We start from the raw sequence: 27,912 nt of genomic DNA on the forward strand, positions 1-27,912 counted from the left end.
TTGTGATTGCAAAAGATTTCTCAGCTGGTGAATTATTAGAAAGTGAAAAGTTCAGTCCTTGTGGGTGAATCCCCAAATAATTGAAGACTAGAAGACCGATATCTTTATTTCAACTTATTAATTCTAAGGTCTAATGTTTTCTTAAATCAATCCTTATCTGAGGGAGGAGACTGATTTATGATCTTTCAAGTGTTACTGGCAACTGATTGATTAATTTTACATTAAGTCCATTATGAGCAAGTAGAGATCTCACTAATACTTTTTTGTATGTTCTTTGTTTACATAGACATAGTTTGGAATGTCCTCACTGAATTTTATTCCTAGACCTTTCAAAGTCCCATGTAATACTGTGGAGAGATGCAGGGATGGGAGAAATTTATTAAGGATATGTCCTTTTGGCCAGTTCCAAGAAGTAGCTGGATGTAACACTGTTTTTGTTTGTTTGATTTTCTAAATTTTGAAATATTTTGAAATATATTGCAAAGCTCTTCTTATGGGCTTGCAATTGCCCCAAACGAAGAGCTGACCCTTCATCTGACTGTGGAGAGATTCGTACAGATCAGGGGAAAACCCACAAAAAAGGATGACTTGCACAAAAGTCACAAAGACAATTCAGCTGCTTAAACAAATCTCTGGTGCCAGTTTAGATGCTGCAGGGCCATGGTAGGAGTAGGCAGGACATAGGACCTACAGAATATCTGTGACTTTCTGGACTGGCAGGAGAAAGTCGGGCAGGACACCCCAGGGCATCTCACATCACGTGAGGTGCCTATGTTCAGGCAACTGAATTTCACACCTGATTCTGCATAATCTCTTTGTCTTCTTCCAGAATTCCTCCTGTCCTAAACCAGGCATCTGAGGGGTGTGTTGGGCTGCTTTCCGGAGGTATCTGTCTTTTCCTGCTGACAATACTGACTGTTTGTTTTCAGGGAAGGATGAAGGTCAATGATGGAAATTTACTTGTAGATGGCTAAATTTAATGGAAATTAAATGGAGACAGTAATATCATTCCACAGCACATATTTATTCATGAAAACACATTAGGAATCCTTCAAGGCTTTCAATTATCCATCTTCTGCAATCCCAGTTTGAAGATTGGCAAATGTCCTGGAAAGTAACAGTTATTTTTACATTTGATATTTTAAGTTAATTTAGTGCTTAGATTAACTGAGATGTTAGTGCTTCTGGAGCAGAATGAATATTCCTTAGGAAACAGAAGCAGAGATTTACATCTACTGCCCTTCAGTTCTGTCTTGGAAAATCCAGTCAGACTTGTTTGGTTGCAATTTGGTTGTGATACAGTTACACTATATTTGCTTTAATTCTGGATGTGAGAAAGTGACACAGTTAATCTGGGGAGAGCAGGAGCATTCTTGTCAAACACTAAGCAGTGAAGGTCTGTGCCTTGGGAGGTAGGCAATACTGATTATTGTTTTAGATTTGCATCAAGTGTACAGTATGTTAACTGGTTGGACCACAAAAAAAGTTCATTTCTCCTTTCTAAGGCTGACAAAAATAATACTGATTGGCAGAGATTATAATAGTGGTTTTTGAACATCATAACCTGATTAGTCTGAAACAAGAAACTAATTTAGCATAAACTGCAAATGATTTTGCTTGTTAATCCTATTCAAATTGCACTCTCTTTTGACTAACACAGCACACTGTATGACAGAGACAGTTCTTCTACCTGTCTTTTGGTCAGATGAGAAATTACTTATAAATTCATAGGAGATTAGAGTTGCCATACAGACCTTTTTTTGCCTAGTTTCCTTTTTCTCAACTATAAAGACCTATCTTCCTGGTTAAAGGAAACATACCAGGCGCTCAGAGATTTTATGCAGAAAAAGAAATTAAGACAAAATAAGGTATTTAATTTCAACTAGGTTTTTTTTTTTTTTTTTTTTTTTTTTTTTTTTTTCTGAGAGTAAAAATAAATAGATATTTAGTCTAAGTCAGGCCATCTAAATCTACTTTATAGAGACAGAAAATTCCAGTGGACAGATCATCCTGTAACAGGAGTCTGAGACGGTGGGTGTGATTTACTCTATGGTGGTGCATCTCTCTCTTTGCTGACTAGGGAACACGTCTTTATACCCACATTTATGGCTACAGACTTTGGATTGGCAAGTGTGATTGTCGCATCCTTGAAGCCCTTATGCTACAGACCTTGGGAGGAAATAGGCATAAATTCAGCTGTCATTGAAACTTTTAGGGTATGTCTATCTTTAGACATACTTCAGCTCATTTCGCCTGCAATGGCTTGAGGACCAGGAGTGCAGTAGAGTTAAGGCTCAGGGACTACCCAGGCTCTCTGGACACAAATGACTATCCAGAAGTGGACTAGCTGTGTTAATCTAGGATTTTCTTAGCCTGAACTGGTAAATCCATGATTACCAGTATGTGTAAGAGTTAATTAAATTGGGTATCTATTAGTCTGAACATCACTGTATGATGCTTTTAAATTACACATCCTGTAATGTCTCATCCACAAGTTGTTTCAATGGATAGAATATTACTTAAAAAACAAGGGTGACTAAATGATATTGCCTTTCTTTGAAAGGATTTTCATGCCGGAGAACATGTGTGGAGATGATGCTGAACAGGCTAAACTAGCTGATCTCAGCAAGCCAAGGTTTTTCTTTTGACAATACCAAGACAACTGTAACTGCAAGGGTGGAGGTCACCAGCATCCTTCGGTTGAGAACCCCATATCTCAGCACTTGTATGACTGACAGCCAAAGACATGTAACGTATTTCTGGAGACCTTTGTGGAGAGGACACAGATTCCCCAAAAGTTCCTTACGCTGCTGCGAGATAGCCCACCCCAGCTTCAGCAGTGATGGATGGACATTGGTACTGTTCAGACTTACACAGCTGGAGATTTAGTGACTGTCATGTTGATGTAAGCTTGCTTCTGGCAACATTAACAAGCCCCGGGGTTTTGTTTTAGGTTTGGTGTGCTCTAGTGACATATGTTGGTTAAGACCTTTGAGCTGTCTTTGCTTCATGTAAATCTTGGGACATATGACCCTTGCTAGATGTAATTATAATGGCTGCAGATACTGCAGCCTTTATCCTTCATCTGGGGTTGTAAGTGCACATATACATTTAAAAAATGTATCTCAAATATGGCATCAGACATCCCGTGTTCATTTAATCTTCATCAGGTTGTGCAGAGAGGTGGTAGATGCCCCACCCTTGGAAACATTCAAGGTCAGGCTGGACAGGGCTCTGAGCAGGCTGATCTTGTTGAAGATGTCACTGCTCATTGTAGGACAGGGTTGGACTACATGACCCTTAAAGGTCCCTTCCAACCCAAACTATTCTAGGATTCTATGGTTATTAAACATATTCATTTTACATATAATCCAAGGTGGTTTTGCTACATCTCAAAGCCATAAACTTTGTCTGCTTCAGTCTCAATTCTTTTCACCTTAAATTACTCCAGCGGGGAAAATTATAAATAGTTTCTGACTTTATTCAGTTCAGTGTTTATACAGTTGCTTTAAATACATACACACAAATAGTATAAGCAAGACAAACTATTATTCTTTAATACATTTTCAAAATCCACTTAAAATATGCACAGAAGCATTGAGGTTTAGCATGTGGAAAGAGTAGCAGCTTAGTCTGTAAGAAAGGCATGATTTTGACTAACTTCTGCTGTCCATTTTTTGATGGATGCCGGATAAAGACAGTAAGTTTTTTACTACAGTTGTTACAAATGGCAGCTTATCTTTTTCTGGATGAATGTGTTGTTTCACATTTATGATTCCTCCATAACAGACTTCACTATATTTTTCTGTTTAATCTTCATTCCATAAAACATAGCATGTCTTGTTATGTGCTAACTCCTGCTAAGTGTTAAACTCCTCCTTGGAGGTTATGACCACTCTGAACTTCGCCCGAAAGTGAAGTGTCTTCAAGCCTCCAAGAACTCAGGAACATTTTGAGACTCTTTCCCCCACATATGGTAGATAGAAATAATTTGTTCTTTGTTTAATACTGGGAACATTTATACAGCACTGGAAAGCTACACATAGGGAACTTAAATTCCACAATTTCAGTTGTGTTTGTAAAAACCCTGACACATTAACTCACAACACCTAAGAAGGTCTGAATATGACAAAGAGGTGTATAGTCTCCATGTGTTGATAGTTGGCTCATTTTTGAATTTTTTGGTCAGCCAACCTCTCGCTCATTTCATCTGAAGTTCTCTGGATGTTTTCTTCACATAAGAGCTATAGGACTAATGTTATTGAATGTATCCATAAAAAATTACAGCTGCAAAAAATTTACTGCACTGTTTCTCTTAGAATTATAGTCATTTTCTCCACACACTTAGGACAGCTTTCCATATGTACTCTTGAATTTTCAGAGACAAATAATGTATAGGTACATCCAGTTATTTCTGTATGTGGTTCATACAATTAAAAACTTTAAGTTATCAACTACATCACAGACTACATGTCTACATGTCTACATGTCACAGACACCTGCTAAATTCAAATTTATTAAGTTCATAAAATAATGAAAATATATAACTCTCTACAATCACTATTGGTGGACAAACAGGGACAATGTTGCTCCACTTTCAAATGCCTCCCTTTTAGTGCGGAAGTTGATAATTTCTTACACTTCAAAAATCTATTCCTTCTCCTCCGTAGCCAGCTGTCACACTAAAATTGCTCTAGGCTTATGCCCTCAGCTTTGTCTCTCTGTTCATTTCCAGCACCTGAAACACCCATACTGAAGATGCAAAGCTGTTACTTTCTATTACTTTGGGAAAAAAAATAGAGTCACAAGGTACTTTACACTTGTTAAAATTATAGCTTTGGAATAAATTAATGTTTCAAGAGATTAGTACAGTGCAATGACTTTAGTCTGCCCAGACTGACCTAAATGAAACTTTATTTCATTATTAGCTTGTTCCAACTTCATGGTTGATTCACGTTCAATGAAAGTCCTCCAGACTTCCTAGATCTTCCACGTCAACTACTGTTGCTGCTTAAGCACTTTTAGAAGATTTCTTCTTGTTTGCTGTGGGGGCTGAGACTAGCAGACAGATTTGAAGGATCAAGGGCTGGAGTTGATAATGCAAATATCTGCTTGGTTTTTTTAACAGTAGTTCACCTATATTCTGTCTTTTTTTAAATAAGTCATAATAAAACATTAAATATTTTTAGGGAATTAGTTTCAAACCCAGATCTTTTTAATTGTGGCAAAATCAAAGTAGAAATCTTTCATAAGTTAATAATTTTAAAGTTTCACTGTACAATATCAGAAGAACGTCTTTTGATAAATATTTTCATAAAGCAATGGCATGTGAAAAAAGGGTCTAAGTAAACTGTTTGTCTTATATATATATTTTCAGCTGGTGGGAACGGAGGAAATTGTCTATTTGGTCTCATTTGATACAAATCCTCCATTTATTTTAACTTGTGATGATGTTGATTTTGAATCATCTTTTTCCTCTGTTTTCTCAACATCTGTCTTTGTTTTGACCCGGTGTCTTCTGTAAACACGGTATCCTGGAAATCCATATACATTTAATATTAAATAAAGAAATTATAACAACTGCCTGAAAAAGACACTGTAGTAGCATGTAGACATGCAACATTTTTCTTCCTTATATTTCTAAAACATTCCAACACCTCCAGACAGTTTCTTTAAAGCTATGTTTAATTATTTTATGTCAACAGCACTCATCACTGGAAAAATACATTTAGAAAATAACAAGGAAAGCATATTAAATTCTACATTTGGTGCTTGACTGCTTTGCGTTCCTATTGTGTGCAGTGACTTTTAAAAGTATTTCCCATCTCCCTGAGGAAGCCTTTGGGCTCTTGGCTGAGCTTGTGGGTCTGACCCTTACTTCTATGTGAGTCCCGTTTGGCAGGAGCTGGGACAAAGTCCATCCCTATGCCATTGCCCAACAGAGAGGTCGGAGTCGGGGCTGCGGCTTGCAGGCTGTGTCCCCAGGGCAGTGCTCTGGTGTCGGGTAAGACGGCGGGTTTGGGAGTGAGAGCTCAATAGTTATGTCTGGTTTTAGGTGTGAGCAACAGAGACAAAGTCCCAAGCCTCGATAGGTTAGTTGTGCTAGCAGCAATGTAACTCATGAGGTGTATGTGGGAGGAAAAAGGGATCTTTTTCCCTCTAATGGAAGATATTTTCTCATATCAGCCATGAAACTAATGCCTGTTCTCCTAACATCTGGTAGGAGAAGGAGTGTGTTCATGTTTGTGGGGCTGGCCCTGCAAGGCATCTGTATGCCCAGCCACCCCAGGGCAGTGCAAGAAGATGCATTTGCCCTTCCTTGGCCAAGAGAAATAACAATCCTGTGCTCAACTTATTCTCATGTACCCAGTTGTAGGTGGTGGAGATCCACCTGCCTTGTGCTGAAAAAAAGGGGTCCTCCAAATCTTCAAATGAGCCTTGTATATTCCTAGTTATGTACAGGGCACAGCACAGTGGTGATGTTTAGCAATCATTTGGGTCATTATTTACTTAACTATTTTCCATTTGATTATTTTTTATCTCTTTTTTTTTCCTCCATAACCATGAACAATGAGACTGATAATAATAATGATGCGATAGAAAATATACTTTACCTCCTAAAATTAGTAGTGCAAACAACAGCTGGAAAATGCTGTAGATGAGTGGGAAAGTAAACATCAATTCAAGTTGTTCAGGTGTGAATGAGAGCTGTACTATAGTTGAACACAGCTGAGTGTTTTGCATGCCTGTTTCCAGAGACACTGTACGACATCTAAAGGGAATAATACAAAGACCATTGTGAAACAGCAGCTTCTGGGTCCTTATGCTTTTTAGCAATCTGGATAAGCTAGAAACATACAGGAAAAGTTAAGAAAATTATATCCTTCAGCTCACATAGTCAACAAAACACTCTACAAGTCATATGACTGTTACAACCAGAACATGCACAGTTTATGGCAGTTCAGCAATTGTAAAGGACTGTGATCCACCTTCAAGCCACATATGTGGCGTTCATTATCTTCCTCTTTTGTAATGATATTCTAAGTTGTATGCTGCTGCATTTTCATAAGAAATTCTACTGTAGTCCCAACCTATTTATCAGTCAGGTCTGTTTCACACATTTGAAGTGTTGGACATGGGCACACAAGGAGAAGATATATGAAAAATTGGAGGAAATAGTATAGTTAGAATATGTAAATAAAAATGTGTGCAAGAAAATTTTTATCTACCTACTATCCCAAAGAAGGTTGGGGAATGAGTGACTCTGAAGCATTCTCAGCACTGATTAACCATTAAAAAACCTTTTTCACAGCTGAAAAAAAAGGCTACAGGTCTTTTTCACAGAGAATTCCATACCTGTTCCAAGACAGACCAGCTACACGGGCCAGAAAGAATCCCAGAGAATAGCCAGCTGCTGGAAATATGGTGCCAATGAGCCATAATTTCGGTGAAATAATCCAAGAGCCTTTGTAGAGTATTCCTCCAACCACAGCAATGAGCACAATGAGGATTGCTCCCACAATGGAACCAATCTGTAAGGGGAAAGAGGAAGGACTGCATGAGTAAGAGACCCCAACGGAATTTAACGGCATCAAACACAGTGTCAAATGTGCCTGTGAGCATCACTGAAACATCTTATTAAACATAAAACCTAAAATTTACAGCAATGTAATTCACAGCAGGCAGACAGATTAGATAGCTGCCATTTTTCCCAAACAGGAGATGTATGATGTACTTCACTGTGTGACTACAGATATACATCAAGGCACAGCTATAATAGGTATCTGTAGCAGATACCTGTAAAAACTAGTCTCTTGAAGCCTTGGCTATAACTGTACTTAGAACTGGAGATTAAAAATAAGTTCACAGGTGTGATGTGAATGAGGAATGGTGCACTCATTAGAAAATTTTCCCCAGAGTTTTTGGGAAACTGACAGCCTAAGAGCTAGTATAATGCACTTTTCCTCCTCCCTTCTTGGGCAGTCACACTCTGGGGCTTAGTATAGTATAAGCTAACTAGATGCTAGACTGTTAGTTATAGGAAATTATTTGCCAAGTGGAGGAGTAAATCTTTAATGTGGCTGAAAATTTGTGTTTGAAAACTGGCTGTGAGCTCACATAGCATTTCTACATAGACATAGTCACTGAGCTGATCTTATTTCCTGTGGCTGAACGTACTGAGACCTTCACTGTCAAAAAAAGTGATAACTCACTCTCTTCTCAATATCCAAGTGAAAAGTCTGTCCTTATGGCATATGTTGCCAGGGATGTCACTAGCAGACTTCTGGGGCTAAGCTTAGGAGAATCCATTCCTCAGCTAAAACGTGTTTTCCCATTGAACTGGCTTCATCAGTCTTTGGCTGAAGCCTTTTTAAAAGCACTGTGTGAACAAGTACTTTCGTTTGATTGAGCTGTTAACCACATGCACCTAGGAAGAAGAAACATGGTCTAGCCATGACAAACTCTTCTATTTCACCTAGCACAGTGTCTTTGTGCTCTTATCTCCATTTCTCACTCTATGGACCTTAATCTGACAGCTATGACTCAATCTTCGCTTGATGCTTCATTGTCCCACATAAAGCAAACTGTCAATGGACCTGACTGTGGGTTGCTCACCCACTCGGTAAGAAAGAGGATGAAATGGTGTTTTGTTGAGAGAGCAAGTAGAGTTTCTTTTCATGTGAGTTCAAGTCCATGTTTATCTCTTAACTGATTAAACAGGAATAGTAGTTTTGAAATCAGTACTCAGTAGTATCCAAGTTCATAAGCTGTGAGTGCATTTTAAAATACAACACAATAAGCTAACATTTGAAGAAAATGAATTGATGTAAAAGGACCTCATTTGTGTTCTATGCTTCCTGAGCTGATAGTGGAGAAATGATAATAAAGTATAGGTAGAATAACAAGTTGCCAGATCAAGTTTTTTTTAAGAAAATTTAGAAAATACATGTGTTAACTAAGAATGGTTAGCAAAGGCCAAGGGTACTCAGCATGTCTGACAATCACTTTAAACTTAAACCTAATGTGCAGAATGATCAATTGACTGTTAACACTGAATGCAGATAAGTAATAGTAGTAATAGTTGTTGTTGTTATTATTATTATTATTATTATTATTTTGGTGAGAATAGTTTTTGCCAAACCCCCATATTTTTGATGCATCTGACACTATCTTGCAAAGATAGTTGAATTTTGTAAATAGTTTTGTTAGATATTTTTTAACAGTTGGAACACTTTCAAGTTGTTTTTTTTTTTTTTTTTTAATAAAAATTGACTTCACACTCAAAATTCCCCTCAAAAATCAATAAACTGATTTAAAAGTAGAAAGAGTTTTTTTTAACCAGAATGTTTTCATTTTTTATTATTTTTAGAGAAAAACTGCTTCCAGTTGACCTGAATGATTTTCCTTCCAATTTCAGTTTACATTATAAACTGAACTCAATTACTAACATAGTTGTAGCCAAAGACAAAAGTAGGTTCTTTAGATAATGATAGTTTCTGATAATGTATGCAACTCATGCATTTTTGTGCAGGGGAAAAGCAATACATTTACACAGCGTCTTATTTATTTTCTGCTGAACACTTCCTGGCTCTTATGAAGTCAGATACTAATACTATGAATAGTGATGTACTGCGCTAGTGATGCCACTGATTCCATAATCTGTCCATAATTACTAATGCTTCAGCCTTATTTGTCCTACCTTAAGTATGATTTTTGCTTTACTAGGCCACCTGTGGTTAACATACATTCCAAACGAAACAGGAATTATAAGAGCTACCAGTGAAATTCCTGTAAAAAAGAAGAGAGAAGTTAAGCCCATGTATTGTTCATGACAGGAGGACAGACCCTGGGTAGAGAGGCTGGGGGTAGGGACCAAGCCTTCAGAGGATGTTTCTGGTATGTGCACCCCAGCGCACTCATGCACAGTCTACCCACACCTGCCCATTTGCTTTTCTGTAGAGTCTGTTATCTTTGGCAGCCTGTTGATGTAATTGCCATTCTGCTGAGCTACATGCTCGTTCACCTGCATCAGAAAGGCAGACAGAAATTTGAGTGTGCTAATCATCACTATCCTGTGATGTGAGTAGCTATATTAAATGTTCATTTTGTCTGCAGGTGTTTCACTACTGTATCATATCAACAACCAGTTTAGACCTTCTTTTGTTTTGGTCTCCCCCCTCCGGTATTTATTTTGAAAGCACAAGCGATGTATGTGATTTTTTTTTCCTCAGGACAATGGGTAATTAAAAATTGAAGAATATGAAAGTGACTCTGTTGGCTTTCAAGATTAGCACAACATGGAACTGCACTTGATAAGCACTAGGGCCACAGCTCTGCAAAGCACTGGAGCATGTATTTCCAAATACTTAGACTATTTTCTCTTTGTAGCTGGATGAGATTTTTGACAGGAAGTCAAATGAAGCCACTCTTGGTGGTGTAGATTGCGGCTTTTCAAAGAGACTCAGCAGTTTTAATCACTTGCTTAATTATCCACGTGTGCTTGAGTACTTTGCCAGATTATGGCCTCAGCATTTAGCACTTTGCAGGATTGTGCCTTAAAGCTGTTACAAACACTTTCATCCATGGGAAGCAGCTATTCCTGTATGAATTATTTTATATTCTCATCCTAGTACCATGCAGGTCTCCAAACCATTTGGAAAGAAGAACATACACAATCTCGTGATATGTATCTGTACAATATTTATAATGACTTCAAGTCTTTGTTCTGCAGAGCTGTGGATGACATGAAGTGATCTAGGTACCTATTTCCTATGGAAGTTATTGGAAAGAAGGAGGGTGATTACAAATCTGGGGTCATTTCTTCATAACTGCAGGATGCTGGTATAAAGGTGGTTATTACTGGAGGGAGGATAAAGGGGGTGAGTCAGAAGGGAAAGTGCTGGTTCACTGGACTCACCAATGCTGTCATAGGGGAGTATGATTGCATTAGAATCAGTCCACATCTTGGTATAAACAAAGAGGCAAAGTGGCATCATTCCCATCGCAAGCAGTGTGGAGCAAGTTGTCATGCTGATACTGCAAAGAAATTGGTTAGTGACAGTTAATCTCATGCTAGCCTATAGTCTTTCTCATTTTCTTAATATGACTTCACAGCTTATAAAAGGTTGGTCAAGAAATGCTGCTGGCTACAGTCAATTTATCCTGTATATCAGGTTAGAAAAACGCTAAATGGAAGGAATAGCTTCTGCTGAAAAGAAAGGAACATAAACTATCAATGTGTTCTGCAGCCACGGTACAATAACTTTCAGTGCAAATGAGGCAGTCAGACAGGCAGCCATCAGGAAGGTCTGTTGGCAAGGCTGTCTGCATGCTGTCTGTCCGGCTGGCTTCTGGAAGGGTGGCAAGCTGGACAGGGTCAGATGGACATCAAATGGAGCCTTCCATTATACCAGTGGTTCTAGAGTGTTAAAATTTCACTCCAAAGTCAATGGCATAAACCAAAATATTTCATTGTCTAGGATGTGTGAAGTAATAAAATTCCCCTTTCTGGCTTGTTTTGCTCTAGGCTGAAGAATAGGTGCTGAGAATTACTCAGTGGAACTGAGTATAAGTATTGCTGTTTCCATGGTTTGTGCAAAGACATTTCTGTTTTAAAATATAAAGTCTTGAAACCATCAGGTGTGTTACACTTTGTACTAAAGGATGCATTCTACTACTGGAATGAAGAAGGAGGAAAAGACAAGACAGCTAAAATAAGGAGGTAATTATCAGAATCTGGGTAGAATAGATAAAATTATGCCTACAAATCACAGTCCTCTGACAGAAAAATAATGAGAGAGTATTCTAGTTAAGGGACTTTGGAAACTTGCTTATCAGCCTCACTTCTGATTTCTCTTTTATGTTGCTTGCCCTCAGAAAAGGTACTACTGACCCCATCTCACAAACTGATCAGATCCACAGAAATCTAGAACAATTAATATAGAAACCACAGGAATATCTGCATTAATCTTGATTCCTATAATATTTGCATTAATTTTCGTTCCTGTCACTCTCTGGTTCAGAGTCATTGAATAGAACTACGTAGGACTCTCTGGCAAGAGAGTTCCTATATACAGAGAAAAAGGAGCCATGGCCTACAGTTAAGGTGAGGTAAAGCCCAAATGGATAAATGAGCTTATTCTTTCTACCACTATATTTTCTACATTTTTTTATTGTCCCTGTACCTACATCGTGATCCAAAGTCTGCATGCTCTCTAACCCCTGTCCCTGTGCTCACAGAAGCTCCTGGTGGAGCTGTGGAGGAGAGGAGATGATGTTTCAGAAGCAGTTGGCCTTGTGAAATATCAAGAAATGTCAAAACCAGGCGTGTCTATGGGGAGCTTGAAAGGATATCATCTGGGTCTGAGTTATTAAGAAAGGTATAAAACCTCATACTTCACCTCCCTGTGATTATATGATCAGTAGAAAATTACTTCCTGCTCTAACTTGTGGTCTATTTGCACTGTAACATTTTGAAGCAGAACTGTATACAATGGTGATGGCTTGTTATATATAAAAATATAATACTATCAATTAAAATCAAAACCTTGGCTGATATGATAGACAGGCTTCCTACAATACTGTGCTAGCTCCAGAAACCAGCCAACCTACTTATATTGTTATTTTTCTATCAAGAACTGAAGATGCTTGCATTGCCGTCTCTGCTATACATCTCATATCCTCTGGTCCCTGTATTATTGTCACAAAGGTTTTGACCAAAAGCCTTTGACTTCTTAAGGTCTTTACCTGAAGAATAACCTTCTATCGGTATTTTCAGTTTACTTCACCCTCTGCCAGCATCATGAGATATAAACCCTGCTCATATTTATAGCATCATCAATTTGGATTTTTATCACTGATTTCAGTGGCTCAACTCTGAACATACAGAGCTGAGAAAGCAGTTTAGCTTAGTGTATTCTTCCAAGGAAAGATTAGGACAGAATTTCAGACTTGTGCTAGATATCTTGCCATTTGTGGTTTCTTAGACCTGTATTAATTGAAATTAAGTGTCTTGCAATTCCTAATATCATAGGTCTTTCCTCCACAGTAAGGAAGTTGGTGATTAGCAGAGCTGACCTCATACATAATTCGAAAGCTGGTATTACATTAGCACCTGTATGTGACAGGAAAGTTCACTATTTTCAAAGGATGGAAAAAAACGTCTTATTAAAGCTACAAATATTAACATTCTTAGTCTATTCACCCTAGCTCCACATCTTTCTTACTTCTACTATTTTTTCAATTTCTAGTTCAGACTGGCATATGATAAATTGGATGAATGCTTCAATTTGTTAGTCTGTGGAAAACAGAGAAATGACGCTCTTTATTTTAGAGCAAAATAACTGGGTTATAAAAATAAAAAGATGGCGCATTTTTAAAGGCTGTTAATAAACCCCCTGTGGAATTTGCATCGAAAGTAGGGTTCACTTCTGTGTGTTTCATGTCCTAGGCCATGCCAGGTGCCTTACGTATCTGCTTTTGAGTTCAGAGCACCCTGTCACTAAGACCATCACACTTTGCCACAAAGGAGTTTTTTCATTGCCCCAAATATGCAGGACTGCCTTAGTCAGTGGTTTCTAGCCTGTAAAACTTTCCCTCAGTTTGAAGACTTTGCAGAAGGTGCCAGGAGCAGATAGAATTACTGCAAGAGATTTTAATTTGTATTAGGTCACAGAGAGAAAATCTATGCCTGTCTATTCATTGTATAGAACACAAAAAGAGGGACAATATTTTTCTACAGGTGGTGTTTTTCAAGAAACATTGCTTAAGAGCTATTGTATAGCCACTACTTTGTACAGAGGATTTGGATCCTAAAATCCTTTGTTATCTTTTTTGGGTTTTAACTTCCCAAGGTATTAGGAGAAGCAAAATCACAAAAATAGTTCTAACTTCAAAAAAGATTTAGTAATCCTTAGTATCTTAGTGGTCTTCATAAATGATATTTTCTGAAAGACCTGAAGATTTACAATAAAGACATTTTCTAATAGGTGCAATTCTGTTGTGCTCTCTTCTGCATGAATTCTCAGTGAACCAAAGATATTTACTGTTCTGCTTATATTCACTACTATTAGAGTAACTAAACATCTTTACAAGAAGCAAGCTCCAACATGCATAAGCCAGGAAGCTAAGAAAAGACCCAGACAGTCCTTTGCAATATAAAGCTTACAATGTAAAAAGCCACATGAACTACTTAGAGAATGGCTGCTCTTACCTTAGGTCCATGTCTCCATCTACCCAGTAGGCGATGACATTGGAGGCTGTGCCTCCTGGACAGCATCCCATGATCAGCACCACGACAGCTTGAATAGGAAGCACATTAAAGGCCAAGGACAGCAAGAAGGCTGTGAGAGGCATAATTCCAAACTGGCAAAGGAAACCCACAAAAATACCCCAGGGTCTTTTTACATGGCCCCAGAATTTCTTAAGTTCCACATTGCAACCCATGGAGAACATCACCAAAGCCAGCATGACTGTTAGAACAGTACTTAAAATTATGCTCAAAGTTGCATTAAAATTATCTTCTGGTAACACACATGATGTGCCATTGCAAACAGTAGCATTTGCTGGACAAGCTGTGGAGTTTTCTGCCAAAGGCCTAGTGTTAAATTGCTGGGAAAGAAGGTATGTCTGCATTCTGAAATACAGAACCACTCACTACATCTGAGTCAAACTTTCAAGCCTGTGTAAATGATTGTTTGTCAGTGACTCCTTTTAAATGATCCAGGAAGCAATAAAGTGCAATAAATACTTGAACACTCTTACTATTCTTGAAGGGTTTGGCACAGTGCTGATTCATATAGTTATAAAAGTTGCACTTGCTTGGTACAGCAACAATTAATCATTTATTCATATGATAATGAGGAGTCACATCAAGAGAATAGCTGTGTTAATATTTAAGGGTGTAAGGGAGGCTTGTGGTGTAGCTGAGCACAGGAAATGAGAATCACATGAGGATGAGAAAGTTTAGACTTCATTCTTTGAATTTCTTGCGTGCCTTCATGAGAGCTGCTCATGCATGCACTGTCACTGGCATTACAGGGGGCTGTGGGTCAAGAAACTGAGACTCAGGAAACCACAATTAGAGGTCCTGAGTTAGGATTTGAAGCTGCAACTCTTGCTAAGTGAAGCAGCATTCACCATGACACACAGGCTCATTTGAATGTGGTGGGATCCTCATTTGGTTGTTAGTATGATAGAAGTTATGACTGGTGTACAGTGGTAACTCTACCACAGGTCTGCATGCACATTCGTGTCACTTTTGGTTTCTAAATGCAGCTTGTAGGTAATATTTCTTATTCCTTCTTCACTTCCAAGTAATCCTGATGACGGTGAAGACCTCTGGCTGCAAAGTTTCCCATGATGCAGTCAGCTAATACATTGCCTGTATTTTTGGCTTTGACCCATGGAGAACTGCCACTGCCCTGACATCATCACATCACCCCAGCCTGTGCACTGGATGACTACCTGGTAGCTGCAAGTCCCTGTTTGCATCTTATATTGTTCCTGGCCACGTCCACCTCCACATTGAGCTCATCCGCTGGGAAGAAAGAAGAGGGGAAGAGAGGAAGCAGAGCAAGGAGCTGTGGGCTGTGCTCATTCCGGTGGCATGGAGATTTATGGGCCTCCTGGCACATTCTTCCACACATGGTTGGTGTGGTCACAATTCGCTCCAGCTTGGACTGGAAATGGAGGGCAGCAAGAGGAGGAGTGTGGGGCAGCGAGGGCGGAGGAGGAAAAGGTGCTTTTTCTGAGCCAAGCATGGGGAGTGGGGAGCAGGGCACTGGGACTGGCATGTTGCTGTGGAGCTACGGTACCCAGCCAAAGCTGATCTTGTCCCCTTCAGTGCAGCAACATGTTCAGCATGCACACCAGGGGTGAGGGTGCAGGTCACTATTTTACCTGGTATGGCATGAAGGTTAGGAGACTGATTCCTTGTGCCTGGGCTTGGTGTGGCTCGTCGTTATCTGTCATCCCCATGGCTCAAAAGAGATGAGAGACTGAGGCAGAGCAGCTTCCCTGCATTCTCTTTCAGGTCTTGCAGCTCTAGGATGGGCACTAGGCATGTTATATGGCGTAGGTAACAACTTTTTTGTACGTGGGACCAGAGAAAGTTCATGGCATCCCCAGTGCATTTGCCTCCTGCTCCGTGTCCCTGTTCTCCCTCCCCTGCCTTGATTCACGTCCTTCTGTCATGTGTGCTTTCCTGTAGAAAAACAAACATCAGTCAGTGCTTAGGTAACTTTACTGTGGTTATTGCCCTATTAGGTGGATGCATTGCAAATATTCGTGCATTGGATATCAAAATAACTTTGTGCCACTGATATTCTGTAAGAGTAAAAGAAGATATGAGAGCAGCCAGATGAGTTCTTCAAGACAAAACAACAGCAGTAACAACAACAGCAACAAAACACTAGAAAGCTGGCATAATTCTGACTATAGAGCATACTTGAATCTCAGCCTCAAGTTTTCAAAACCCTACCAAAGTCACTGAGTTTTCTGGTTCGTCAAAGGTTTCCCCTCAGGTTTCCTACAAAATTGGGAATGTTTTCAAGGAAAGAATTTTGGTACTTCTTTACCTATACCCAAGCTTTGGGGCAAAAGTATCTTCAGGTGTGTATCTTAGACTAAAATCAAGTCCAGAATGTAAAGTGCAATTGATTCTCTCCAAATATCTTTAGTTTTCAATACAGTAATATTTTTTACTATGGTAACATACTAAGCTGTAATTACCTTCAGCAAGTAAGACTCCTACTGAAAGCCTCAGCATTTTGTGCTTAACCTCAGTGTGCAAAATGATAGGCGTTGCTTTTTTTTTTTTTTTTTTTTTTTTTTACTTTAAACCGTGAACTGCTGAGGGGGAGCTGACTGCATTAGAAAGGATTTCCCAGCATGCTCAGATGGCACCTGCTTCTTCACAAAGGGGTCAGCTAAATGACTGTATCTCCTAAGTCACTGTTGGGTGCCTGATGGGATAATGTCAGAGTAGCTTTATCCTCCCAGGCAGCTGGCAACTCCTACCCTGTGATTAGTGCCACATCTGTGTGACTGTGATATGTCTAATAGAACAACAAGCAAGGTAATAAGGAGTAGATGGAAGGAAGAGAAGCCTACAAGATCTCAGTCTGGCAGAAAACTTATTCTCCTTATTATGCTTGCTATCAAACAGAATGTTTTAGGAGCTTTTATTTTTCAATCCAAGCCTTTAAAGGGCTAGTTAGGTTTTAAAAACATGCCTGTATTACCATTTTCTATAAAACCGGTATCAGATTCTGGATTTGCACTTGAACTTGCTTCTTGTTGAAACTAAAATTTTTGACTAGAGCATCTTGAAATCTTCAACAAGCCCTGGGGACAGAAGTGAGTTTCCAAGGCCTGTAAATGTCTGTGATGCTGTGGGAACCCAGGATGGGTGGCTTGGGAGAGATGGTGAGGGATCTCCAAATCACAGGGGCTATTTCTCAGGCAAAGCCTCATGCAGGGTCTTGATTTTTCTCTGTCTCTCCCCCAACCCTGCCAAGCACATGTATGAGCTGTGTAGGGGTGCTTGATGCCATCACCCAGAAAAACAACATAGAGGAAGTGTCTCTGCTGTTGGTCTCCAGCCTCCGCTGAAAGAAAAGAATGTCCCACTCTCATTTTGCAGTTTGGCTTCTGGAAATGGAGTGAAGGGGGAGACCTTCCTGCTCAGGCTTTGGGCTTAACTGAGCACAAAAGGGACGTCTACTACTCACTTGTATGGCCTTGTGGGTCAGCAGGTTGTGCAAACTTAATCTGTAGTTACTGCAAGGTTTGCCTTTGTTTTTTCTCCTTTATTGTAAAAGGGATGGTTCAGAGTCAGTAGTTCATCAGTTGACTGAATAAAACCTTAGGTTACAAAAAATCCTTTCTGGAAACAGAACTGAGCTCTTCTGAATTCAACTTATTATTAGGCTGAAAATGCCACAATTTAGGACAGATCATAATATATATTTCAAGAAATCCTCATGTGTTGTTAGGGAACTAAAACCATACCCAAGACATTGAAATATTTACAGGCACAGTTAAAAACTTGCTATGTTGCAGGAGGTACAGTATTATCAAGTAGGGAGGCAGCCATCTCAGGAGTGCTGGATTTCAAACATTCCTCTAGTCTGCTTTGCTTTTTACAGTGTGCTTCTGGGATTTAATCCACATACAGGTTATTGGGGGAAAACAGATCAACAACTCCAAATTTGGCTGCTCTCTGTATGCTTCCCTGACATCCTCAGGGAAAGCAGCAGTTCAGAGATGGTGGTCAGAGGCACTGAGTTGTACAGCTTCTGTTTTATTGCCTGTTTTCCACATAGGTTATGGGGCTTAACTGGCAAGATGGACTATGCACTGCTCTGTGTACCCAACTGGCGTCTTTTGCCTATGCACATGTTATTCAGTGTGATTTTAGAATTTGTGACTAATGTTCAGAGAAGAAAGCAGCAGTGAGCCTGGTGGCATTTTGGTGATGATTAACATCCCCAGTTAGATTCTGAACACTGTCAGCATACTGCAAAAATTAAAACAATCCATACTTAAATAGAAAAATATCAGCCTAGCTGTATGTTTGCATCCCAAAGCTACCAAATTACCATATTCTTTATTGTCTTCTTCAATTCTTGTAGTGATGAGGCTTCCTCCTTGTGCGAGTGAGTTTAGTGTCACTTCAGCAAACAAATCCAGGCAGATGAAACCTGTAAGGATCTGGTCCCTGTGCCGACAATTAGATAATTGATTTATCCATTAACTCGAACAGTTATAAAACATGAATAGCAGTAAGTGCATACAGAGCCCTACACTGCAAGAGACAATTTAACAGTTTGTCTTTTATGGCTGTCTGGTGCTTATTTCTGTGATGTTTCTCTTAATGAGACTTATGAATCTTCCCTGTCTGTTTAATTCAGACTCTGAGATGCTTCTTAGTATATTTATGTGTTGGTTAGAAGAATCTTTTCTTTCAGATAATTGATTTCCTAAAGGCAATTACCTGCTTTTTACCACCCTCTTTAAAAGAGAGACATCAGTTATACCTAGTATTGGTGACCTTGTTTATAACTTTAAACTTTAGTATAACTATAGATGGAAGATTTTTTTGTTTTTCTGTTTGGAAAAAGTTGTACTACGTGATTGGAAATTTATAGATGGCATTAAGAAAATCTCCATGGAAGAGCAGGAGAGAAACTTATGACACTAAAATACATCTAGCTCAGGATAGTCTCCCAAAGAATACTGAAAAGACAGCTGTAAATATAACTCACTGAATCTTTACATTTGCATTTTTACATTTCACTCTCTGGTGTATACATCTACATTCTACCTGTTAGACTCTTGAGCTGAGTCTCAAATGAAACATTGAAGGCACAGGCGTTCTTGCATTTGGCTGTTGATAAACTCAGCTAGGAAAAAACCTGACGTGTTACATACCTGAATTACAGGCAAATTTACCTTGCTGGTGTACTAGCCCTGAGAGATGCACCTTACACCCATGGCTGAACTCATGCACACACTAAGTAGTTGGTTTGAGGGATATGGTTCTGCTATGATTTGTCAGTATTCTAAATACGGTGTGTACAAGGAGAAATACATAGTACATTTGTATTTTCTGATACATTTCAGCCTCGCCTATCTAAATCGTGGCAGAAAGTGTAATAATTCACTGTACCCATCTTCAGTAGCCAAATGCAAGCATTTTTGTTAGAACATCTCATCCCAAAAGTGCATAGTTACTATGCCGCTGCGGGTAAAAGCAGGCAAAAGCCTGAGACTTTAAAGAACTTCACTCTTTTTTTGATATGTGTATGAGGGGAAATCTGCACTTCCATGCTGTTCAGCAAGGACTGTCTGCTATGAGACAAATAACAAAAGCCTGCCATCAGCATAAGACAGCCTTTTGGCTGCCAAACTGTAAGGGTGACCTCTGACATCAATTAAAAAGCTGAAAGATAGATAATTTCATACTAAATCAAAGAAAAGAGTCACACTATCACCTATAAAAGTGTAAGGTTTTGAATGATTCTGTTGGGTTGGAATCCCTTTAAAAAGCTTGTTTTTCATGTTCCTAAGCAAGGATTGACTTTGGACTTTGAGGGCTAATACACTATGCAAATATTTCAGTGTCTTTACATGTCATTTCAAAGTTGTAATTTTAATTAGTAGTAAGGTTTAATTTGGGATAAGTGGCCAAAAAATTTAGATGTTTGAATTCTAAATCAAAGGTCTGATTGATTTTTAAGTCTGTAGGGTTAAATAAAAATGAAGTTCTTTTAGGAATTTTTATTCCCTTGGGACAAAAACTGACTCTTCTAATTTCCATCAGAAGGGGAAATGGTTAAACTGTTTCTTGTTTGCTATTGTGTTGGTTTATGATATTTATCTTCTGGCAAGTATCAGGAAACTGGTGGTTTTGCCTGCAGTTTTGATCTCCTTTCCCACCATCTTCTAAGCTTGGAAACTGGCTACATCTTTTAAAATTTTTATTCAGATAATTGATAAATGAATTTGATAATTTGTCTTTGACTGAAATAACGATAATAATAAAATAATTTAATCGCACTATCTGTTATTTTGAGGGGTAAAGGTAGAGCATAGAGGGCATAGAACTAAAGTAGAATAAAACTGATGGTAAATGAGTAATGCCCATGCATTCATTACTTGTCAGTGGATGGGATGTAGCTTAACAGGGAACTAAGTCAGCATGACGGAAGCAGATCAGTAGATCAAAGCATCAAGTGCTGAGCACTTTCAAATTTCCCTAAATGTAATTTGGGTATTGTACTTTGGAACAGGTTTAGTCTGGTCCCCAGTCTAGGTGTCCATATCTTATGTGCCTTGAAACTGTCTGAAGGATCGATCAGTCATGGGTTTGGATCCGTATGTCCCTATTAAATATCGGAGCGCATCTGCAAATACTCAGTGGGCTTTTTGGCTTAGTTGTAACACACCAAAAGTGCTCTGCAAAGCAACCTGACACATAATAAAAGGGAACAATTTGGTTATTTACTTCAGTGTTTCTCTGGTGCTCCAAGCCAAAACAACAAAGGGGTGCAGCCATTCAAGTATGCGTGTCATCTGCACTTGGCTAGCTGATGTGCCATGGGCTGTGGGAGTTTTGGGTCCTGCAAGGGTGGTAGCTGGGTGGAATATCCAAGGCCACTGAAAATACCATTAGACATCTACATTTAGACAGTTGAATCCCAGTCTGGATAGCTGTAATGAAATTTAATTAATGTAATATATTTAATTAATGAAAGCAAATAGATTCATTAATTGAGGAGCCTATGTCCCCTTCTCAAAACTGGGATGGTCTTTGTGAATATCAGAGAGGCAGCTCCTTAGCATTTATTTTTCTGATTTACAGCAGAGATTTGAACTCAGAACTTCCATATAACATGTTGGGAAGTGCAGATCTCAGACTGTGTTCAGAGGAGCAGCTTTACCAGCTCAATGGGCAGACCTGGGACCCAGGTTAATGCCATCTCAGATGTCGGTACCCTAATTATCAAGGACTATTCTCACACCCTATAGACTCATAGAAAGTTCTGGGTCAGGTAGAAATAGTTTTTTTCTGGTGAATGTAAAAGAATAGTCTCTTCATTAAAACTCTCTTGGATTCGCCTGAAGTCAAAGGTGGTAAGATTTAACTAATGCCGATTCTAGAGCTTTTGGATTTCATATGATGAGTTGTTGAGGAGGAGAATAAGATAATGACAGTCGTTACAAGCTTAAGATCCCCCTTGTGCTAGATGCTGTGCAGGGCCATAGTAAGAACCACATCCCACCACTTCTGTATTTTCTTCTAATAATTCTCATCTTCCTTCAACATATGGAAAATGCCAGTGCTAAAGCCATAGAAGTAACGAAAAATCAAAATGCAAAAGGGTATCCTTTGCATATATAAATGCCATATAGCAAGGAACTTGTTCTGAAAAACCAGTCTAAAATAATTACTCTCTTCTCCTCAGGGAAACAAATTATCCGCAAGTCCATCTCCTTACCTGAATTTTAATTCACTTATAACACTCATCTTCATTACAGTGGGTAATACTGGCTGGGAATGCATAAGGTTTCTAGGCCTTTAAAACTTTCAGCTCTTGTTAAGACTGATTTCAGTGACTTGCTTGGCTTTTTGTTTTCAGAATACCTTTTCTTACAAGGAGACACTGTTTAAGAGTTCTTTAAGATTTGACTTAACATCTACAAGGTCAAATATAGTTGTAAAACCTTCAAGAATTTTATGTAGATGCAACTTTATCTGGGAGCTGCTAGACTCTCAGCACTTGAGAAATTGGATATTGGAAATTTACCTTAGTAACATACTTCTGGAAATTCAGACAGGCGGTTCTTTGGTTGTAGGACTTGAAAGTATGGATGATGTGGTGCCATTGGTCTAGTGTACCGTAGTGCTGACACAGTTGATGGTAGGACTGGTACAGCCTCTATGTGAATCTTTGTGTCATGGGCTTGTGGAAATGTGGGTGTAATTCTTGACTGATGCTTGGAGCTATACAATTAGAATAGATGGCAGCAATGAAGTTTCATTATTTAATAGAACCTGAGTAATGTTTGGGGCTTCCAGTTAGCCGTTTGGGTGCATGATGCGGAAGATGCAAAAGCTTAATAACATTGAGCCTGTAGGCTTTGGGACTTAGGAGGATCTTTGCTTAGATGCTTGGTGTCTTCATACAACATCCATCAAAATGGGTGATCCCACAAAAGCAGTACAGTGGGGTGGGAGTTGTGCACAGCAGTCAGTTGGAACACCGGGTGATAGATTTGTGACCTGCACCCCCTCCCTTTCTGCACTGCCTCCTAAAACGCGAGAACTGGTACAGGACCTGGAGGCCAGGTCCCTTTCCCTTGTTTGCTCAAGCCCCCTCTCTGTCCTAGCGAATATCTGATTATATCACACGGTGTCTGCAGGCGGGCTGAGGCAGCGCGGCCGGAGCAGCCTGCCGGCTGTGCCCAGGGCGCTCTGCAGGTGGCCGGCCTGGGATCGGGCTGACGCAAGCTCAGGTCCCTCCGGGCAGAGAAGGCAATTTTAATTCTGCTCCCCACTTCAGCCCACGTAACTGTTTTAACCAGTGGGCCTTGGGGTAAAGAAAAGAGCGGAGATGCCAGACATGCTGTCTTCATGTTAGTGCACCTTGCCTGTGCTTTACGCCTGTTGGTAACGTCGGTGGAGCTGGGTCACAGTCAGGTATAAATGACAGGTCAGTGAAAGCCTGAGGATCTCACCCGGAGTCAGGGTCCTGCAGTGGCAGCCTGTTAGTACAGTACCTGCAGCTTTTCTCAAAGCATGCATGCTTGCTAGTGTGGATATCTGTTCTGAAAATGCTTATCAAAATTATTTCCGTCAGTTCTGTCTTGAAATTATTTCTGCAAAAATATAAACTGTGTCTTGCTGCTTTTGTTTTTCACACAGCTGAATGTCTCCTATTTGGAGTGTAATGAATCATAAAGGTGGATTCATTTCACCCTTATAAGAAAAGGAATTTCTATACGGATATGTAAAAATAAACATATATAAACCACTACATATATATATATTTATACATAAATTATATGCAACATGAATAATGATTAAATATAGTCAAGGAGGTATTTTGTTTTATTTTTTGAGAAAACCCCTGTATTTTCTGAGAATTTCCATGTGACTGAAGTGATTCTTCAAAAAACTTTCTTAGCCTCCTTTAGTAAAAGTTTAAGAATTTTTTTTTTTTTCCTGCAGCTGAAATAATTATAGGCAGTATTAGATTTCTGTACATTAGGGTCTTCTGTAAATATTTCAGTAACATCTATTTTATCTTCATGAGGATTTTGTGATCAGTCAAAAACGTGGTGACCTACTGTTGAGTGGCATTAATTAGAAAAAAAAACCCTATGTCGTTTTGAATGCATTTATTAGAAATAGGGACATATAATCTCTAAATGTTTTTTTTTTAGCTCCTAATGATTCTTGTGTGACCTGATGCAGTTTATCTAAACCTTTCGACACTCTATGCTTCAGTTTGCAAATCTAAGTGTATCTACATGCAGAGTATTCCAGTTCAAAATGTTTGAAACATCTTTGAATGCTTTTAAAAGCTTCAGGTATCAACTAGAGGAATTTACTTTCTTTGTCTTGTAATTCCTGAACACTTAGATTTTGCTTTAGTGTTGTTTTGAACTCTCCTTCATGAAGTCTGGAAATGGTTTTAAAATGAGAATTAGAATGTTTATACATGGGAAAAAACATTGCCGTGGGACTTCAATGAAATTCATAAGTGGGTGACAGAAAGCAGTTATCTGTTCGCAGTATTATCTATAAAAACCTTTCAAATGAGTTTTAAATAAAAGTGCATGGGCAGAAAATACTAATGTAGATAGGGATTTTGCAACAGTCAGGAATATAAAATTGATGAGTGTGACTCATTATCAAAAAATGAGACAGCAGCATACTAACCAATGTATTAAAATTTTAAAAATTTATTAACCCTCTTTTAAAGCAGTTCGTGTACTTTATGTCAAATAACAAAGTTAAGGTCCAAAAATTTTTCATCCACATTTCTAAATGTGTGGGTTTAACTTTCCCCTCCTTTTTCAGCTGATGTGACCTGGAGGTATCTTATAGTGGAAATAAAAATATTGAAAAAGGAAGACTTCAGAGTACAAGGTAGATCCTTGGAGACTGAAGTAATACCATTAATGGACAAGCTGAAATAGAAAAGCAACTCCAATTTAGACATGCAGCCTAGTGAAGTCCATTTACATTATAAAATATTTGTCAGAAGTACATATTTTTTTAAATAGGAAAAAAAAACCCACCGTAAATGAAAGCAAAAAGTCTAAATTTTTTAGGTCACCCAAGAATATGGTTAAAAAAAGAGTAACTCAGATAGAATATGGTTAAAATTAGAATAACTCAGATAGAGGGCCAGCATCTGAACTAACTCCTCTTACCTTTTCTCTCTGAAAAAAGCTGCTATTTCTGGTAGCTTTTATGTGGAGGAACAGTCCTGTCAGGTGGCCAGTTTATTAATGTCATCTATGCGTGTTCCCTGGAGGACAGATCCTGCCCTGGTCCCCCTGTGGGGATGGATGCTCAAGGCCAGGCATGGGTGAGACATTTTGAGGGTACTGCAGGCCACAGTGGTGATGGGAACCAAACTGCACTCCGATCGGGACAGTAGGCAGAACATCACCAAAGTAGCACACAAGTCTCACAGCTAAAAGCTTTTCTTTGGCATAGGCCGACTTTCTGCATGTGCTTTTTGTTAACTATGCACTGACCTTGAGATTGGATATGCACTGAGCATGTTGAGGAGATAGACCTTTATCTCTTTTTAACCTGCCCTATTTTATGTGTTTCCTCTGGTATCTTATTCTTCCTTCTCTGATCACTAGTTAGAATGAAGAAAACCTGTTATTAGCTTTGTAAATTCCTAGAACCAAGCTTTTAAAAGCAGTCTCTGAAGTAGGACATAGATAAATTCATGTTTAAACATACAGTACATATAGTACCAGGGGAAAAAAGAAGCCTCGTAATCTGGAATTTTCAGTGCTAAAATGTGAATGCAACTAAGCTTTAGATATACCCGTGCTTGCTAAACCTTACGTATCCTGATAATGTAAAGAACAGGAAATGAGAACTTCAGGGGAAAAATGTTTCTATGTGGATGATATCACCTATATTCTACTAAGCCTGGGTAAGAGAGAGACCAAATAACAGACTTGCTAACACAGACTTGCTAACAATAGCATTATGTGGAAATCAGGAAATATTTATTCAACTGAAAGACAAAATGCTCTCTTTCTAACAGGGAAACTTCCTTCCTTCATATCCTACAGGTCATCAGTGGTTCTTAGGCAATATTAATTTTCTCCTGATTCTGTGACTGAGTGAATGAGTAGTCTGAAGGTCTCCTTTTGTTTTCAGAGCTGCTCGTGCTCATGTTATCAGCACTGAACACACCTGAGCAAATGGGTCCTGGTGAGATATTTGATAGGCAGAATTTTCCAGGAATCCAATGGTCCTACTGTTGCCCTCTGTGTTCGCCCTTGGTGGGATAATAGTGACAAAGACAGACAGACAATGATTAATGCCTCATCCCCTGTGCCCTTTCTCCCTCTGAATTCCCCTGCTGTCTCTGGCCCAGGACATTTTTGCACAGTGGAGAGAGGAGGGGCGAGGTAGGAAGAGATGACTTCACATCTGAATGAGACATTTTCCCTTTCTGATCCCAAGAAATGAAAACCCTCTGAGTAGCTGCAGCTCCATGTGTAGTTAACTGGACTCCCAAGAGCCACTGCAGAAACTAGGAGCTCTCTGAGATGGAGGTTGTCTCTTCTCTACAACCTTTCTAGTTAATTTTTGGAGACTACATAAGGAGAATTTAACCCTTCAGTTTTGCCAGTTTCCTGAAAAAGTCTGCAAGTCATCTTGTCCTTTTCTTTTTTTTTTTTTTTTTTTTTTTTTTTCACTCTTTTTGAATAACAGGAGGCCCTCTGGCATTGGCAACAGCATGCTGTAAGCTCAATGGGTAAGCTTCAGCTAGGGCTGAGCGCTAGGAGTTAAAGCATGGTGAAACTAAACTGATCAGGGAAGGGTAAGTGTGGAAGGGTTTTCTGGAAAGATGTGGAAGCTTTCCTTCTTATGCTTGAGGAGGAGCATGAACAGTAGGCAAGATAAATAAATTGATTATGACAAGGATTTTCTTTTTAAATTTTTTTTTACCCTACATAATTATAAGTAACAGTAGATTTTTTTCTTTAATCAAAAATCTGATTCAGTTAGTTATTTCTTCTGTTTTGAGACTGCTTTTTCCACCCCAGACACTTAAATGTGAACAGCCAATTCATACAGTGTTCATTGATTCTTCAGCAGTTAAATTGAAATGGGTATGTCTCTTCATGCTGTCATTTTTCAGCAATATGTCACCATGGAGAGTCATTTTTACCTCAGGTGAAAGAATGGAGTATACTGAAAAGCCATCTATTAGCCTGTTATCATCCATAACTTCTGATGCTTATTGCTTACTCACATGCCTTATTCAGACCCATGAAGCTTATGCGTTTTTCTAATTTCTGTGGTAACATTAGTCCTTTTAACAAAGTTCAGATCTGCAGCACTATTGCTTTTTCAAAATTGTTGATACGCTTTCAGAACCGTGATGGTCGTGTGCCTTCAACCTAGCCTGATTAACATACAAGAAATTAAAGAAATAGACCTTAAATTACTCAGAAAGTCACATTGAGCATGTGGATGAGCAATAACTGCAGAGGGCTATTAATGATCCCCTACTCTGTTAAGCTCAAACCATGGGTATACTCAGACTTTCCCTGTGTGGGAAACAGACCAAAGCTGTGTAAGGAAGTGATATGGAGAGTGGAAACATGCATAACCTAAGGAAAGAAAAAAAAAAGTATTTGTTAATATATTGACACAATCAAAATTAGGACAATCAAACTTAATCTCCTAAATTGTAGATAAGGAAAAATAAACAACATTCCCATGGGTAATTATCCATTACTTATTTCAAAACTGGGCAATATAGTCCTTAATTACTTCTAAGGCAGGGCAAACTCACTTCTTTGGCTTTTTAGTATGTATTTATTATTATTGGCCCCTGTAATCACTGTAAATGACACAAATATCTTGACTAAATGATGTTTGAGTTAGGCTCTATGACATGCCTGCAACAGCCCATCAAACCTAAAGGTGCAGGCAATTACCAGCAATAGTTTGACATTTGGTTTTCACATTGAACAACACTGGACAGCAAGAAATGGTGGAAATATAAACAGTGATCAAATAGCATGGTGATGAGAGACACTGTTCATTCCCAAAGCCTTCTGACTGTCCCAGAAGGCTTACAGCCCATGGGGTATGGGCTGGACTCTGCATCCATCCAGACAGACACTTCT

General features: G+C 39.0%; 1 protein-coding gene across 1 annotated transcript; it reads right to left on the minus strand.

The window, feature by feature from the left end:
- Positions 1 to 5,400: 5,400 nt before the first annotated feature.
- Positions 5,401 to 14,634, minus strand: SLC10A2 (solute carrier family 10 member 2). Its single transcript, XM_009970080.3, has 6 exons — positions 14,213 to 14,634; positions 10,919 to 11,037; positions 9,701 to 9,789; positions 7,357 to 7,532; positions 6,615 to 6,772; positions 5,401 to 5,534 (listed from the first exon to the last, which is right to left on the minus strand). Exons 1-6 carry the CDS (start codon positions 14,632 to 14,634, stop codon positions 5,401 to 5,403), a joined length of 1,098 nt encoding a protein of 365 aa, XP_009968382.1.
- Between the last annotated feature and the right edge of the window lie 13,278 nt (positions 14,635 to 27,912).

The sequence above is a fragment of the Tyto alba genome, unplaced genomic scaffold (genome assembly GCF_018691265.1).
Source record: "Tyto alba isolate M040663 unplaced genomic scaffold, T.alba_DEE_v4.0 Super-Scaffold_45, whole genome shotgun sequence".
In the NCBI taxonomy this organism is placed as follows: Eukaryota; Metazoa; Chordata; class Aves; order Strigiformes; family Tytonidae; genus Tyto; species Tyto alba.